Source organism: Fulmarus glacialis, unplaced genomic scaffold (genome assembly GCF_000690835.1).
Source record: "Fulmarus glacialis isolate BGI_N327 unplaced genomic scaffold, ASM69083v1 scaffold39856, whole genome shotgun sequence".
Lineage (NCBI taxonomy): Eukaryota > Metazoa > Chordata > Aves > Procellariiformes > Procellariidae > Fulmarus > Fulmarus glacialis.
The window spans coordinates 16,705-34,922 of record NW_009216940.1 but is presented as its reverse complement, the minus strand read 5'-3'; the positions used below and the strand labels follow the sequence as shown (position 1 = coordinate 34,922).

At 41.1% G+C, this 18,218-nt stretch overlaps 2 protein-coding genes across 2 annotated transcripts in view; one reads left to right on the top strand and one right to left on the bottom strand.

Moving 5' to 3' along the window:
- XPA (xeroderma pigmentosum, complementation group A) overlaps nt 1-1,784 on the top strand; it is a 5,082-nt gene extending 3,298 nt beyond the window's left edge. The window contains exons 4-5 of the mRNA XM_009579485.1: nt 84-201; nt 1,543-1,784. Coding sequence (XP_009577780.1) covers nt 84-201; nt 1,543-1,691 — 267 coding nt within the window. The 3' untranslated portion in view covers nt 1,692-1,784. The remainder of the gene's footprint in view (nt 1-83; nt 202-1,542) is intronic.
- Nucleotides 1,785-5,454: 3,670 nt separating this feature from the next.
- Nucleotides 5,455-18,218, bottom strand: part of NCBP1 (nuclear cap binding protein subunit 1, 80kDa) — a gene marked incomplete at its 5' end in the record, with an annotated part of 28,709 nt that continues 15,945 nt past the window's right edge. The window contains 10 exons of the mRNA XM_009579484.1: nt 5,455-5,691; nt 6,608-6,721; nt 7,138-7,281; nt 9,738-9,852; nt 10,517-10,620; nt 13,152-13,245; nt 14,594-14,696; nt 15,933-16,055; nt 16,901-17,004; nt 18,119-18,193. Coding sequence (XP_009577779.1) covers nt 5,578-5,691; nt 6,608-6,721; nt 7,138-7,281; nt 9,738-9,852; nt 10,517-10,620; nt 13,152-13,245; nt 14,594-14,696; nt 15,933-16,055; nt 16,901-17,004; nt 18,119-18,193 — 1,090 coding nt within the window. The remainder of the gene's footprint in view (nt 5,692-6,607; nt 6,722-7,137; nt 7,282-9,737; nt 9,853-10,516; nt 10,621-13,151; nt 13,246-14,593; nt 14,697-15,932; nt 16,056-16,900; nt 17,005-18,118; nt 18,194-18,218) is intronic.

Genomic DNA, 18,218 nt, shown 5'->3' with positions numbered 1-18,218 from the left:
GAAAAAATTAAATTTGTGAGTTAGAATAGTTTATTTTTATCGTTTTCAGGGGAAAAAGAAACACATGTATGTCCATCCTGTAGGTAATCAAGCGTTCTCTTGAAGTCTGGGGTAGTGAAGAATCACTGCAAGAAGCAAAGGAACTCCGCCGTGACAGCAGAGAGAAGATGAAACAGAAGAAGTTTGATAAGAAAGTTAAAGGTAAAGGGTTAAACTTACGTACTGCAGCACCTGAAGTACAGATCAGTTCTGTTTGAATTTGTTTCTGCATCTCATTAACGTATTTAGAAAATCCTCAGTGTGGCAAAATGGAGGTTTTCAAGAGCTGTGTGGGTAAGCCCGGAGCAGTCTTGTCTGACCTCATAGCTGACTATTTTGGGCAGAGCGTTGGACTGGAGATCTGAGGTCCCTTCCAACCTGAATTACACTGTTGTCCTATGAACGTGGTGTAAGCGACAGAAATCAATTAGGGCGGTTCATTATGGTGTGTTTTGAATTTTTTGGTATGACCCAGAATGTGCCATAGATTGTTCCTGTTACTTGCCCTGACTTGTGGAGAAGATGGGTTTTTGTGGCAGTGGGTTATAATTCTGCCATACATACGCCTTCAGGTGGAGTAACTGTAAATGAAGGTAGAAAATGCCTTTTCCCACTGTTCACAGTATTCCCAGCTGCATGTTCGTTTCTTGCAAGCGCTGTGGCTTACCATGATGTCAGTGCTGCCCGTGGCATCAATGCTTCATTTTGGGTCGGCATTCTTGGAGGCAGAAAGCTCAAGCTGGCCGTACTGGTATTGTCCGGAGGAGGCAGAACGTGAGACTGAGGAGATAACCCCAGTTTTTACCATTGGAGTTCAGCGCACAGAAGGACTGGCAGCAGACTGTAGCCAAGATGCCAGAGTGCAAGTACAGGCTGTAACATGACGAAGTTTGCAGCCTGAGTGGCTCGGCTCAAAACGTGCCTATGTTTTGCCGTTTGGTATGCTTGCCACCCACTTGCAACATCCGGGTAATACCTTAGGCTCCACTGCCAGCCTGTGCTCTCCTGACAACCTGCTGGCTTCACTGCAGCTGCTGCAGAGGCAACTCACGTTACTGGGCATAGAGCTTAGAGAATGCCAAGTCATTTGGGAGGCTTACTGTGACCTGAATGAAAAGTACTCTTTCTTGGTTGTGTAAAACAATGAGGTGTTTTGTAAAAACTTTCTCTCTGCATTCCACCTACTCCTTTTAGATACCTTTGAATGGCTTTGTGTAAAAAGGCAGTGGGCAGCATGTGCTTAGTCCAGATGGAAAACCTTCTCCTGTGAGATGCCATGTCAGTGTAGTTCTTACCCTTTAAATTATGCAAACGAGGCGAAGATTGCCAGGCAAGCCAAAGCTTGTTCTTGCAGTAGCAGGTTCTCACCCAGCGTTTGTGGAAGACAGGCAACAAGCAGATCGTTATCTATCTGTAATCCTCAGAAAGGTGGTTAGCTTGAGTTTCATTAACCATTATTGAAGATTCATTAAAATCTTAACATTTTCTTACGTTTCCCATCAGAACTCCGCCGTGCCATGAGGAGTAGTTTATGGAAGAAAGAAGCTAGTATCCATGAACATGACTATGGACCAGAAGAAAACATTGATGAAGATACATATAAAAAGACCTGTACTGTATGTGGCCATGAATTAACTTATGAGAAAATGTAGTGTTCACATGTTGTTTTTTCTTATTTTGGTATCTTTTTAATGGTATTTTGTATTAAAATCAAATAAATCCTAATTATGAACAAGCTGTTGCCAGTGTTGTTTCTCAGTTGTAAGCAGCTCTGTACAGAACAATAAGCTTTGGCTTTTAAGTTAAATCTTAGGGTAGTACATAACACATTTTTAACAGTTCAATGTATTGGTGCCTTGTAGGCCAAAAGATAAGTTGGTATCCTTCTACTTCATATGCTGATGAAATGAAGGTGAGCTTCCCACTACTCTGCTTCCCTTAGAGGAGGAAGGCTCCATATTTTGTCTTGACTGTTGTCTGGTTTCCAGTGACTGCTACTGGTCATGGTCAGGCAGATGGCAGCTAGTTGATAAAGCACCTCCTCTGGTGGTAGGAGACCATGTCAGCAGGCAGGTTCTTTTGCTCAGATTTTGGAGACTCAACTCCATGAAAGGAGAATTCTGGTTGGGAAAGGAGAATTGTCTCTCAACAGGAAAGCCATGTGCTCCTGAGGAGGGTCTGGCATATCTCTGCCATGTTTCATGGGGGAGAGTCCTTAAGTGTACCTTCTACTGCTTTTTTTCCAAGTTTTGGACCAGAGACCGAGGTGACTCTTGCCATACAACTCTACCTTTTTCATTTACAAATTTCTGACAAATACCTCTACTTGGGGGAGGGAGCCCAGTAGCATTCCACGGTAGATCTAAGTGCACCTGAACGACAGTTGCTTTCAGTGGAGGCTGGATTTACTTTCAAATTTCCAATCTGCTTCTTAGAGCTGGTGTGGAAATGGCTGAAGCGAAGGAAGGTGCTGCAGGCAGCGGCTCTGCATTCGCTTGCCATTGTAAATAGGGCAGAACCTGGTGAAGGCTCTGAGACTTCTTAGGGGAGCCCGGGCCACTGTGGCTGTGCAGGAGAGGGGTCTGGCGGGGCAGATGGTGGTTCCACTTACAGGCCTTCACTCCTCCAGTGCTCTCTGCAGCTCTCTTGACCTGCCTTCCCACCACCGAGGACTCGGGGCCCTGCAAGGCCTAGGGAAGTGGCACATGGGGTTGGCTGGAGGGCAGGAGGCAGGTCCTGGCAGACCTTTTGGGGGTAGTCCTCCAGGCCATGGTTCCATGACCTGGTGTTGTCTTGGGCCCCAAAACTCCTCTCCGGGGCAGCTGGGGGTGTGCACTGGCTGCCAAATCACTTACTTGTGGGCAGGCTGCAGCAGCCACCCCTGGGCAAACGCCGCCGGCCCACCCTGCCTCGCCTCCCACAGCAGCACCGCCCAGAAGACAGGAGGTGGCAAGGGAGAGGGAGAATTTCCACACCAGCACCCTCCTGGCGCCCAGCAGCACGCATGCTCGCCTCACGTGGCTGCGCAGGTGGGGGAAGCGTGTTAGACCAGCCCGCAGCACAAAGAGGTGCAGGCTCGTGTGTTAGCTGGGGTATGTGCAACGGCGCAGGGGGAATGAAATGCTCCAAACACCAGCACAACCCTGCCCTGGCTGCTTTGCTTTGGTGGCCCCAAAATAGTTCGGACAAACACTCCTAGTAGTAACCTGCTTCACCTTCATTTATTTTTGTCTTTAATTGTGCATTTTTTCCAACCACATCACATTTCTACAGCATCTTTACACGATCTGCCACCTCACGCTTCAGCAGTTCCAAGCTTCTCCAGTTAGCTGCTGGTGTCACTATGCAAGCGTCCTGTTCTCTTTCCTACAGATCCAACCAGTTTCCCAGTCAGGTCAGGTGTACGCCACCTACAAAGAGGGGAAGGTTTCCAACAGACTCCAGAAATGTAATCAAAGCCCATGCTCACCATGGAAGTCAAATCAATTTTGAAAGACATTGCTATTTGGTTTTAAATCATAGGGTTATGCTCAGGCATTTGCAACTGGATCCCCAGCACCCATATTTGTCAAGGCTCAGAGGAAGTTACAGGTTTGCAAGTTTTAACTGCACTATCAGTTTTACAGAAGTCACATTTACAGTCAGACCCCCACCATTAGTTAATACCAGAACTCTGATATTGATCCGAGCCAGTGAAAAAACTATTAAACCCCAAATCAAACCTCTACAGTACTAAATGTTTCTCTTAAAAAAAAAAACCAACAACTATTTGATTACTCAAGAACATTAACAGAGAAAGATTTGAAGCAGAAGTCTGTGCATAACTGACAAAACCCTTGCGTAAAGCAAATTTACAACAATTAACAGTATACCCTGAAAGAATGGAGGGATCAGTCAAATCAGAAAGGGTAAGCAGAGGGAGCAGAAGTAACAGATCTAAGTCTATGAGGATATATCGGATTGCTACAGGTCACGCACAAACTTATGTCAACACTCAAAGTAGAAAGTTCCATTTTTTACCCTCCTCTCTTGATCAGGAGGTCAACTGGTCAACGTACGGATGAAATGCATTACTAGGTGTAATACTTGAAAAAATAATTTGTACAGGAAGAAAATTACTCAAAGCTCATCACTTTCTAAGCTTAAACTGAATAGCACTGGGTATGAAATTCTTTAAACATTCATCTGCAAAATAAAGAGACCATAAACAGCTTGGAAATATACTGCGCACTGATGGACCTGAGGACCTAAGGCAGCGTCTTTGCCATTCATCACTGCTTACCCTAGTATAGACCAGTCTGGTTTGGCGTTTATGTATGTAATGTTATTTGCATAACTCAAAGCTAAGGCTACTCTATTTTCAGGTTGTTTTCCCAGTCCAAGTCTCCTGTGAGATATCACTTAAATTAACATTAAAATGCTTTCCGAAGACATGGGAACCACGTGCTGTTGTCACATTTTAAAGCAAGGGAAGGGTAGCAGATGCAGCCACTGTGAAGCAGTTGTTACTAAGCCAGATGAGGTGAGGGCACTTGGTTCATCCACTGCCACTACCAGAAAGATTTCTGGCATCGCTGCAGGCCTGCAGGACCAGCCCAGCACAAGCTCGGCAGCCCAACTGTTACAGGCTGAAATAAAGGAACAAGCTGAACACTGCCCTGCCCTCTCCCCGGGCACCTGGGGCTGGAGCTCCCGACACCCAGTAAGGCTTGCACTACAGAAGTCAAAAGTTTGTTCCACTCCAGCTTGTGCTTACTGTCTCTATTCACCAGTGATGACTGCTGCCAGGAGCAGTTCATGATTCTTCGACCATGCTGCAAAAAGGATTGCATTTTTCAGAAGTTGTCCAGAAGTTCCTCTACCGATTGTTTATAGCTACTGTAATAAGACACTAGACAATACATTTAAAAAAAACATATTTCAATTGTATTACAACCATGTTTCTTTCAAACTGTGAAAAACCTAGCTGGCTTGGTAATAAACAAATCCATATGCTCTATACTACTTTGAAAGCTTAACTCAAGTGTTTCATATGCCCAAAGTTAAGACACTTTTCCTGTGCCATACTAGAGAGCTTACCACACTGTTCACTGAGAAGGTGCATTCCCTTTCATACTCACAAAACACTATGAACTGTTTCTCATATCTGCAATTCCTTTGATTTACGGGCCAGGCAAAGGTAACAAATTCTATTGTTTGGCTTTTTTTTTTTTTTTTTTTGCCTGATTTTTATTTTTATATAAACAACGGGAGAAACAAAAATACTATCATGAAGTCAAGAGTCAAACCAAATTAAAAGACAACGAAAAGAATTCATACTTTACTTCATGTCTATCCCCTATCAGTCATATCTTGTAAGGCTTATGATGCTTACACAGTTTGCTGTTGGTTAGAGCACTGTATTGTTTTATATAGGAGCACATGAAAGCCAGTTTTAGTCAAAAATTTCTTCCATCCCCATGTCAAGTTTTCCCATTAAAAAAGAAAAAATTAAATTCATTAAAGTCCTGCAGACAAGACTCTGCCTGTGAATAATCCTCAGGCCTGCAGAGCACAGAACTGCTGAAACACAGCCAGTATGTGGTGGTCCAGTTCAGCTGTAAACAGGAGGTTCTCTAGGGTCACCATGTACTGCTGGATTATCTGGTGATGCTGGAAGACAAAAAACAAAAACAAAACACAAACCTTTATTGTTTTCATTTATCTTTATGTAAGAATAGGCAGAGATGTCAAGACATGTAAGAATCACAGGTCAAATGTTTTCATCAAAATTGCTAAGCACACCTTATTCCCACAACACAGTAGCCACTGACAAGAAAAGCATAATGCAGAGCCTCTGCTGATTGCAAGGAGAAAGCATGCACGGAAATCCGGCCTTGAGAAGCTACCGTGCTCCCTGTAGCTCTTCATTCCTGGACCCTGAATTGTGTGCAGGATACCATGCACACCATGCAACTGTGGAGATATTCTACGAGAATCATATTTGCTTTCCTCTGAAGCCACATCTACTACCAAGGAAGGGTTCAGCCCAGGGGGGAATTACACCACCACTCCCATTCTTCAACATATTTTCTGCTCGGACAGGTATAATTTTCTATTGCTATGACTTTCATCCAGCCACTTGTGCTTGTCACCCGATTTAATACAGAGCCAAGAATTCAAAAATTATTTTTATAGATATTCATGCATCTTATTAAAAGGAATTCTGCAATATTTTAATCCACTTATTTAAAAGACATCTATTTTAGTATTCTTGTTCACTCACAACTTTGCCCTTACTATAAACACACAGTTAAGAGGAGCTCAGCAAAATTCATCATCACATCTCGGTATCTTTTTGCAGTATGCTCGCAGTGTGGGAATTAATCAAGAACCAGTCACTGCACCAGTCTGTGGCAGAGATGTGGCCAGAACCAGAGTTATGACCTAGCCCCACACTAGCCTTCAGAGAAGACGTGCTGCTGCCACCTGCTGCTACTTCCAAGGAGTGCTGAGTTCTCCAGCCACAAAGCTCGTCTATCCAGTATGTCCCTGCCCACAGCCTTCCAAACTGAGAAATGAAAATTACCTGTAGGAAGATCTGCTGCAACCTCTCTATACAGCTCTTGTACCAAGGTGTAAATACATCAATTCCACCAGTTTCACAGCGCACTAAGTGCTCAGTTAACAACATAATGAAACGCTGCAGGAGAGGAGAAAAAAAATACTTATTCAGTCTCATGAAATGAAAGCAGGATCCTAACCTCAGGTGAGAGGATCTGGGGGACAGAAGCTTTGAACAGCAACTTGAGAATAATTATTTTGTTTGGCAAACGCTGAATTGAGTAAGCAAATAAAATCCAGTTACCTTCCGATTGTTCAGGAAACTGTATGCTAGCAGAACTCCTCTGTTCTTGAGCACTTGAAACTGAACAGATCCTGCTCAGAAGCAGTCTTTGCAGGGGGATTATCTGGATTGACTCTAACCCATAGTAAACCCATCAACCCCTTCCCATATTCTTATTCCAAGAAGATGCCTGAGATACAAGTGACACTGAAAGCTTATAAATCCAGAAACTTTAAAACCTGAAAGTGAGGAGAGTCTTTGCCCATCATTACCTGGAATATAACAAGGAAGAGATTCTTTTGCTCGCTCTGGGCTGACTCTACTTTCTCCTGCAAGCGCTCTATCTGCTCTTCTAGTGGTCCATCTTCCCGATCACTGCTTCGGTCATCGTCGTCATCATCATCATCACTGTCTCGCTGTAAGTGACAACAACACAAGACTAACTAGCAACCTGGCTACCTGTGGATACTGCTAAGGCCCTCCAGTTCCACATGTGAAAAGGTCTGCAGAGCAGCTGAAGAGCAGCAACTGAAGCTGTTCTGTAGCTTGGTAAGTATTGTATTTTGAAGGACGTTTACTTTGAATATAATTCAGGAAAGAAATTTGGATGGAAAAATGCCAATATCAGAAAGCCTTGAAAAAAAATAATCCAGGTTTCAGAGAAACCAGAGCAAGCTTAAAGATTTACTAGTCTTTTATTTAGTGGAAACACAATAAAAGGTAATACCCCTGCTGACTTTATCATTACCAGATAACAAACAGCTTTTTAAAAAAACATCCAGTGTAGATTTTTTAAATTGTGTCCACTTCAGCAGGGCAGGTAATTTATTCAATGAGCAGTTCTAAAATCTCACAGCTTCAAAAAATAAAGCACTTTGTGCAAGAACTCGGATGAATCTGGCTGATTAGCACAAAAGGAAGACTAGAGACTCTAGCCCGTGGTGTTAAAGTGGGGATTCCCTATATTCATGATCAAAAGGGATGCCCTCAGACCAGAAAGGTTCAGCATGGAAATCAAATTACTACGTAGGAACACAGCATGTTCTCATTGCCTCAAAACCAAACCAAAATGACAAGACAACAACAAAAACCACAAAATACCCATAAGTACCAGACTTGGGAGCTCAGGTAACAAAGTCCTACACAAGACTACAAAGGATATAGGAGGAAAGGCAGAATCTGATGGGTTATGGTATATTCAAATACAGATATTGCTTGAGTCTCATAGGATTGTTTCTGTGCAAAAATACCCATAAATTAACAGCTCAAAACTTCAAATATTTGTAAAAGGAGCATGTGCAAGTTGTGACAAATATAGGGCCATGTGTTAACTCACCTACTGCACAGCAAATGAAACTCCCAGTCAGAAGATAGTTACAGCTCTGAATCAGCGTAGAAAATAAAAACGACTTACCAGAGCAAGTGAGAATTTAATTTTATTCTCTCTATACGAACTTGCTTTTTCCCCATCTACAGAAATTTCCTGAATTCAAAACGCTAAAGGACCAATAGGACCTAAGAGAAAGCATGTAAGCCTTGGACTCATTCTGTAGTAAGGCAATCCACTTCATGCTGGGGACATCAAAACTTGACGGCTTACTTTCTCTAAAAGGAATGGTCACGCAGCAGAGCAACAGCCTGCAGAACTACTCACTGTTGCATACAAATGTTTCTTCCTGGCACAATACTCATTTAAAGTACTCAGTAATAAAGAGCTGCAGCAAGAGACAAGTACAGAAATGAAAACATTGGCGTATTTGTTTAGAGATGCCAGAGAAGCTCTTTGCCTCACAATAAGATCAATGACTGCATCTGATTTTCAATAATCACGGGCATTTATTAACTGCTGATCAATGTAGATTGAGGATGCAAGCAACTAGGATGGCTGTTGCTGGGAGTAAAGGAAACAAGATGAAGGGGCTGGGATGAACCAACACTGGCAAACTGAGGTATTAGTGATGACTCAATACAAACTTCTGGAAAAATGACTGACTTGTGCAGTTTGGTTCAAAAACCATCAGCAGCCTCTGTGCCACGTGCCAAATTCTGACATTAACTTCATCCAAAGTTTTGGAGCTAGCTAAGGGTTTTATGCAGGTAAACATACTCACAGACTACATACAAACACAGAAATTCTCTCTTGCTCTTTGTAACTCTCAACATGTTTATTCTATCACGACTAAGTATTGCAAGCCAAGCTTCCTTGGGCCTCATTTTTTGCAGCTGCCACAGAAGATACTCTCTCACCCCATTTTACTGTCCCACTTGGGACAACAGAACACAACAGCGGCTGCTTGCTCATCCGTTTGCTATATATAGTAACCCAGATCATGCAAAGGTATTCAGAAAAATAAGCTGGAAGAAGGAAGTGACAGATGCCAGTGTCAGAATCCAGCAGCATCCATCAGAAGAACAGTAACAGCCAACTTTTCAATAGCAAATAGCTGTTTCCGTGCACTTCTGCATGGAAGCCACAAGAGTACTCTTTAACAGAACTTACTGTAAATAATTTGTAACTGTTCTTATTGTTATCTAATAAGGTAATTGGAGTCCACATTAGAAGGCAAGTGGAAGAACATGCTCGTATTGGAAGAGAAACTTGTGAGAGAGGCCTTGAACAGAGCAAATACATATGAATTCCACTAAAGATTTTACTGAATTCTTAGGTTATAGCTACCACTAGAAAGGTGGACTGAGAACATGCATCCAGTTTTTGATGTCTTAGTGCTACAGATGACCACATCTGCTGACATACTTCCTGATAAACACATTTATTCAGTCCTTCCCAAAACCAACTATGCGTCAGTCTGACAGCATGCAGGTTTGTATAACTTAGCTTAAAATAATTAAAAATTAGAAACAAATTACTCACTCTTTTGTGCTGCCTGGCCAATCTTGCTTTAGTCTCCTCAAGTTCTTTGTGAATCTTCAGAACATGCTTATTCATCTTACGAATTGTGGAATGTAAGATCTCCCAGATATAAAACCTAGGAAAGACACAAAGCTCAAATCACTACATTACACACTACTCCAAAATAGGAAACTAAATGTGGTTTCTTACAGAAAAATGTATCTGGGGGAATTTAAAAAACCTTAGTATCATCTAAGACATCTACTAGATGAGCAAACACTCAGCATATAGGAAAGCATACCTGTAATGTAAGAAAGCTTAACAATCATTTCTTTCCTATTTTTTGCAGTACACCTCCAAACCAGTATTTCATACACATACTGCAAGACTATCAACATAAAACTGACTTCTCAGACCAAACAGTTCTCCCGCTCTCAATAAGCAATGTGTCAATGGTGGTACAAGTTACATACCTCAACCAAAGACCAGGACCACCCTAAGCTAGCAGCTTATGTAACACACAGCAACAGACTTTGTCTGGAAATAGTTCCAGTGTTGTTCTGCTTTGGCAGGCTTAGAGACCACTTGCAAAAAGACATGCTAGCAACATTCTTGCACTGTCATGTAAACGTTCATACCCCTCAGAAAGCAAAATGCTGAAATACGTATTTTGTAGAAGGAGCAAAAGCTTAATTGTACCTTTTTCTTCCACTACTCAGTTTTCATAGATTAAACTATGTACTGGCCACTTAAAATAGTAATTCAGAGACAAATAATTACCCAAGACAAATTCTTGTTACCTAGTAAAATCATGTGCAAGCTCTGAAGAGAAGATCCAGTTTGCTACTGCAGCACAGTCAACAATTTGTGTCCGAATCATCTTGTCCACAAGCACAGCAATCATCTACATTTTGTGAAAGACATGATAGTCATTCAAAATAGGAATGCTTGCACACACAATCTGTGTAAAGTATTCCAGCTTCAGATAAAACCAGACATGGCTTGGTGCAACTCTACATTAGTGATATTACTGGGTAATTTCAAACACTTTAGGAAGCTGGGTAGTCTAGCCTAAAACTGCTCAAAATAGGGGATCTACATCAATTACACAAAGCATTCTGATTTGTTTAACAACGTTTTCTACTTCTTGTGAAAGTGATGTATCAGTCTTCATTAGCATACGTACTTCCATACAAAAGCAAAAAATACAAGCATCATAGTTGGAAGTGAGGCCTTAGAAACACAAGTTCTAGTATTTGACATTGAAGTACTCAAACCAGAGCATATACACCTGTCAGATCATCATAATGAAGGAGCTACTGTTAGCCTACTCTCCTTGAACTGCAACAGTCTTCAAACGTGACAGTAAGCTCTTCTCTACAGGACCTATTCATTTCAGGAGAGAGCCAGCGTTGTGTAGTCAATGGAAGCGCTTACTTGCTACAGGCACTGCCATGATTCTGGGGGGGGTTGCAAGCAACCTAGCAGGCAACTGCAGAGAGGAGTTACTGACTAAAGCAGTTGCAAGCTGTTCAGAAAAAAGGCTTATCTTAGTTACTCATGTGCTTGAATGCCACAGTATCTAAGAACCACAGCCTGCACTGTATTTATCCTTACAACCACCCATTGTCAAATAAGGAAGTGTAACAAAGCTCCTTTTAAGGAAGGAAAATTAAAATAACTGAATGAATCATACGGAAGACTCAGCACTCAACTTTCAAGTCCCAGGATAGCATCCTATGCTCTATTTATCTTTCTGTATTGCCAGGAAGAATTTCTGATTATTGAGCCTGATCTTCCAAGAAACACAGACCTAGGATTTTGGGAAAACATGTCATCTCAATATTAAAGTTTCTCTTTATGAAGTCACCACTGCAATCTTACTTATAGGTCCAGGGACTACTGACTCCTATTGCTAAATCACTACCTGCAGCATAGATCACTCATTAGCACTGTATGTCTTGCGAATACTGCTGATAGTCTGAACCAAATCAAAGGACGTTCCCATAGACATGGGAGGAGGGCAAGCGGCACGACAGACTCTAGACAAGTGTCCTGCTGTCCAGGCACCATTTTTTCTGTGCGCCAGGGAGGCTGTGGACTCAGAAAAAAAAGTGGTTGACCAGAAGCAAAAGACTGAACTGCAACAAAGGCAAGAGAGGAAAATGTAAGTTCCATGATCAAGTAGAAGAGCAGACCTTCGTAACTTTTGCACTTGGTATTTTTTAAAGCAATCTTGATTTATTCATAAAAATTTAAGATGACTGTTTAGTCTGGCTTTGAAACCTCCACCTCAGTTTGGTCATGCTGCAACACAAAGGAACGAAGAGGAAAAGGATATGGATATTAGATTGCAGTAATGTAATTTCTTCTGATCCAGTTAAACGTCAGTAAAAAGTAGGTCAGACTGTAATCATCACATTTTCAAGGTCAGTAATTTGGGTAGGAAGTTTAGAATATTAAAAAAATCCTGCTTTTTGGATGTTTTTAGCGCACTTAGAAGAGAGGTGACATCTTGCACAGGTATCTTCTAGGTGCTCAGTTTTTCCCCTAGGAAATGGACCACAGGTCCAGTAGCAGATGCAAGAATTACCCCTTGTTCTCAGTGGCATTACTTCTGAAAGTCTGGCCTATGCAGCTGTGAGGTACAGTCCACTTTCAAGCACAATAAAGTGCAACACAAACACACCAGCAAGGAATACGTGAAATAATTAATGCAGGCAAATTCAGCTTCAGTTCCTTATCGATTTCTATTTACAGAAGAATGACAGCTGAGGGAGAAAACAACTGCTGTGAAGAAACTGAACTGCTTAAACAACTGAGGCATTTTTCATAGGTCTTTTAGGGTGTTATTTCCTCTGGCTCAAGAATAAACATAATCATGGCACTGTCAGACTGATCTGTTCTGAACAGCCACTGACTGCAGCTCTACTCACTCTGCCCACGCACAACAGTGACTCCAACATGAGCTTTGTGGAATAACTATGGCTTTCACTAGCAACTGGAAAAAAAAAAAAAAAGCCCTAAAAAACCCCAGGTTTCCACATTTCTAAGAATGCAGCCTGCTTTTGATATAAGATCTACATCTTATTTCAATTTACGCACCTACACCGTTCTCCAGTTTCCAACAAAAACATGATAGCAAGTTATTCTCCTGTACAACAACAGCATAGTATGAATGAGTTGGAATGACAGCCTTTGCCCTCCCACAATGAACTCTGAAGAAGAAGTGGCCCCACAGATGGTATATATTTTATTCCAGCCTTCATTTCAGGCACTAGTAACAACAGTAAATACAATTTGAACTTTCCTTCAAATAAGATGACAATAGACAAGTTATTTTTAAAGGACATAGAGCAAACTGTGATGTTTTTTATTAAATATGACCTCTGTAAGTTGAAACTCACAAAGATACCTGACATTGCAACCTCTTACCTGTGGATGATTCTTCCAAACCTCATATACAACCCTCAGAACATGGAGTTTCCCCTCATCACTTTCAGCAAGCGTTTTGAAGACTTCATGAAACCTTTTAACAGACACAAGTAGTCAGTGGAGGGGTTGGGATCAGGTCAAAAGAGCAGCAGATACAAGGCAAGTGGTTTAGATTGGCCAAAAGAAAATTTTGTGACTTTCTGCAGCAATTCTTGAACAACTATTCCCTGGGAAATATAACCATCCTGAGCTACAATAGGCTACAAAGACATGACAGCTCCTAAAAGCAACTTAAGTCTTAACGGTGAACCTACTCCCTGAAGCTGGGCTACATTTCTCATACCCTTAAAAGCAGGAAGAACTTTCATGCTTTGTGTGCTTATCTATACACAGCTGGAGCAAAATTTGCTGCCTTTTCAGCCTTAGACCCTCCTCTTGATATGTGTTTCCATAACAGTAGACGCTTAATCCAATCTGCTTCTTTTTGAAGGAAATGCCTCTATTTTAGTAGAGTTATGCTGACTGCTACACAGCATTCACAGCCCAGCTTACTGTAATATAACTATAAAGCATAAGAGGCTCTTTTTGATCTCATGGCTGCCACTGTTGGAGTGCAGCAGTGAAAATATCATGGCTCTAAGTATTCATGTCACCCTGCCTCTTGTACTACTGATTGCAGGTTACTATCTGCAGCTTCTTATCAACATGGCCTCTATAAAGCTCCCAGGTGCATGCTTTTGTAACAGCTTTATGTATCTTTAAGGACAGATAGAAAAATAACGTTAAGATGCATGTGACTACCCTTCATGTATCAAGACCACTTAAGAGCAACTCCAAAGCATACAGGATTAAAAATTAGTTATTTTATCCCATTTTGCTAAAAAAGGTGCAGTAAATTCTTTAAAAGTTAAAGCATATCTTTAAGAGATGCACTCTAAAATATTTTAGAACGGATTTCACTGCGCTTTGGTAGATAAAAGAAGTTTACATCAGATTGCTTTGAAGTTTCATGTTTTCTTTTTCTTTCTTCATTTTTTGTACAGATGTAACTGTTCTAGAGTCACAGTCATAGTACAAGTAGTCATAGTACATATTGTGGTGAGAGCTACCCAGTCATTCAAATGTAGAGAGAAACCCTTGTTCCTCACCATAATCAGCAAATGAGTAATTCTAAAATGGAGTAATGTTCCAAACTTGTTGCATTTGTCTGATTTACATCACATGGCTGTAATGCACAAATTTCTCTTAATTCCATTCACACATATAACATAGTATTTAAACTACCATTCCTTCAGTAAGTAGCGTCATTAGTTCTCCTAATATTGCACTGCGGACCACCTAAAACATTGCTGAAGTTTGCAGTCCAATTCTTTTATTGTGCATTTCACTGTCAGAATTAAACAGTTCTGTAAGCCTCAAAATAATGCACGTATTACACTTACTTGGCCAGGGCACTGAAGGAGTGGCTGAAAGACTTTGCGGCTAGATGGAGCAGAGTCTGAACAAAGACTTCTATTTTCAGAGGGTTGAAGGTAAATCCTTCATCTGCAAGTTATTTAAAGTTGAAACTATAAGTACTTCAAGTAGAGCATGTAAGCTACTCATAAAACTGTAGAGATAACTTATGGTTTTAATTCATTTCACAAAAAAGTTTCATCAACAGGGTTTTGCAAGGCTGAGCAGGGAACTAGTAAAGACTTTCCAAAATGTGCTGATCTTCAGGCTCCCATTTTGCCATGGGGAAAACGTGCAGAAAGAATTCCAGGTAAGTGAAGAAGCTATCAGAGACACAGCCACCCTGCCAACATGTAACAGCACTGATGGACAGCAGCAGAGAAAGACAGCCAAGGAAACTGCAGTTATGCACCAAGCTGAAGGCCTGGCAGACCATAAAGAAGCGGGAGTGGATGAGGAGAGGGGAAGGTAGGGATGATTAGGGTACAGCAGTTGGCTATTTATGACACGGGAGAAGGGTCTAGCAAGCATGCATAGCAAATGTGGTTACTAGGGGCGAACGGTGCCAAGTCCCCTCCTGTAGCTGTAGCTACCTGCAGCTGAAGACAGGCAGGAGGGAGAGCACTCATTAGTATGTGATGCCTAAAGCCAATCAGGAAACATGACAGTGGATCCCAGGGCAAAAACTGGATCGTTGCTGCTCTCTGCTTGCATAACAGAACACTGGCAAATATTACAGAAATATTGAAGCCATCCCCGTTGTAAAGATCACTTCTTAATCCTCTGTCTAGCACTCCTTCTCACCCCCTAAAACACACGGGCTTTAGCAATCAGTGCTATCTGTGGCTGCAAAGCTAAAAAGAACATGAGTGGAGTTCCATCCTCAGTCTGTATCTATGGAAGACTACAGCCAGCATGCTGGCTATCTTATCTGTCGTGGGACTGCACTGAGGGGAGGGAAGCGCTCAGACAGGGCACAAGCACTGAATCTCAGGCGTGAGGATAACAGCATGAACTGCACTGTGTTGCTGAAGGCAAAGGAAATGTTAAATTCTGTCATGCTACCTCTGTCAATAATCACAAGAAAACACATCTCAAGCACCAGGTTAACTCTTAAGAAAAACAGGCCTGCCTCTGCCTGCAAGATGTTTACAACAAACCCTTACAATGGTGTATTATTTCCATTTACTGATAAATTGAAACAAACTATTAGAAGGAAAAGTACACAGTTCTGTTAACCACCACACCCATAGCTCCAAAGGATGGCAGATCAGTCTATACACAAAAAAATTACAGCTTGCCAAAGCCTAACAGCATATATCTTACCATCATCATCATCCTGGTTTGGATTAGGCACATCTTTTAAAATGCTGAAGATTTCATCATTACTGGCCTTATTTTTAATTGCGATTGTTAAACAGAGTGCCACAGTATATCCAGGAAGAGACCCTAAAGAAAAGCGAGGTGGTCAAAAATATGTAGAAGGCAAGGGAGTATTTTTAACATCAGTTTACCTCTCAGAGGAACAAGCACACTTCCCAGATACACCTAAAACTACCTGTTTCCAACACCATTGTCCACATCACTATTCCATAAAACTGCTCAACACGTTTCCTGGTCTTCACATTAAATTCAAAACTTGCAGGAGAACCTTTAGAGCTGAGGTCAGGTAATCACTCTCCTGTCTAAAGCTCTACTTCAGCTTCCACCAATTTCCTAAAATTACAATACTTCCTTGTTTTTCCTCACTGTATCTTTGATGATGACACTTTTATGCTTAAGACTGTCTTTATACTGAGTAATAAAAGGAATAACAAGGTATCTCTCTACTTCAGTCTTCACATCATCTGCTGCCTCTGTATGCTTCATTAAATCAAGTTTACTGGTAAAATCTTCTACTGTTTCATGAAATTCAAAAAATAAACCCACATTACGACTTCATATGCTGACTTTTGCATAATACTGTGCCCAAACAGGGGAAATGGATTAATTCTCCAATTTTAGACTTCTGGCAAAAAATGCTGCACACCACCACAATCACCTCAGCAAGAGTAACTTCCATGTATCTGGATTTTCTTTTCTTCATAAAGTAACAAAGACGATTATATTACAGAGATCCAGGCTTAATATATATTAATTGCTCACGTGAATCATATTTACCCACATAAAAATCATGCGTATTTATTTCAGCTGTATTCTTCCTCATGAAGACAACTGATATTACAGTCAGTGTGCTCCCTTGCTCTGAAACACTATTTTCTTAAACTTGACCCCTCAGTAACTTTAATACTTACTATTATTTTCATCTCCATATTTGTAAATGCACACTGGATTAGCAGGACTGAGGACAGAAAAACTTGCAGGAACAATGTCTATTATTCGCTGATGGTAGGAGAGTCTGGAAATAACAAGTTTCACAGCAGTAGAATTAAAATGGGAATAACACCAGGGCTAATTCTGAAGTGACTGCTTTACAACAGTTTTCCTGTATTTAACTTTCATAGAACAAAAATCAGGATGTTTATACAACAGAATGGTAGTTTCTTCTGGGAAGTAAGAGCTAAATAAACCAAACTTACTAGTAGATGCTTTCTATCTGAACTCTTTGATGCTAGAGTTTCATCCTCATACAATTCATTTAGCTTGTGAAAAGATTTAAAGGCTGCCTGGTAGGACGTTTTATGCAAAGCCCAAAATGCGCTGCAGAAAACTAGTAAGACGTTGGTATTCAAAGCAGAAAAAAATATTAAACTGGATGTCTTCATTTTACTTTCCAGCTTATTTCACTCCCACAAAGGCTTAATTTTGCTATCAGAGTTTTCAGTGAAATGGAAGAGTGCCACAGAAAAATTGCATTCGTTTTGCAGCACAATACTTTCACACTTCCTATACTGAATTTACCCAAAAACGGATGAATGTTTTCATGTAGGATGCTAAATAACTTAGGCATTTTGAACATTTTGCTCTTTCTCTCTCCTATATCCCTCTATCTCCACAATTGTAAGTTCAGCCCTGATTGTGTACTCTTGTTGGGTTTGGCTGGGTTTTTTTTGTTTGGAAGGTTGTTTGTTTGTTTGTTTTAAGGTCAATTAACATCAGAGGCACCTAGAAGAACTAAGATTAAATTCTCAGTTTTTAGTATAACTAATGATCAGTTCCTTCCATTTCTGAGAATGGTGAACACTTTCCAGGAATATTGCCTAAACTCTATTTCTTTCCATGCCTATGGTGAAACATGTATTTTTGTAACTACAGGTGTGCATATCGGGGATAGCTAGCTCACTACCATCTGCTCCACCTGTTTCTCCCTCTCTCTAAAGTAGTGTCCTGAGTGTCCTACAACAGGTAAACCAGATCAAAATCATACAAACAACAGATTCATCTCTTAACTGGAACTGAATTGTAAGAACAGACGTGCCTAAGACAAGAGTCAAGTTAAAAGGAATCTGACAGTATCCAGAAGCAAAGATCAAACTTTGCTTTGAATGCAACTATCAAAAGATCTTACTTACCGCATGCACTTTTCCAAAACCTCTCTCACAAATTTGGGTTTGGGCTTTTCAAGGTCCTGAGTAAGACAATCTGACCTATCAAAGGACAGAATGCGATAGC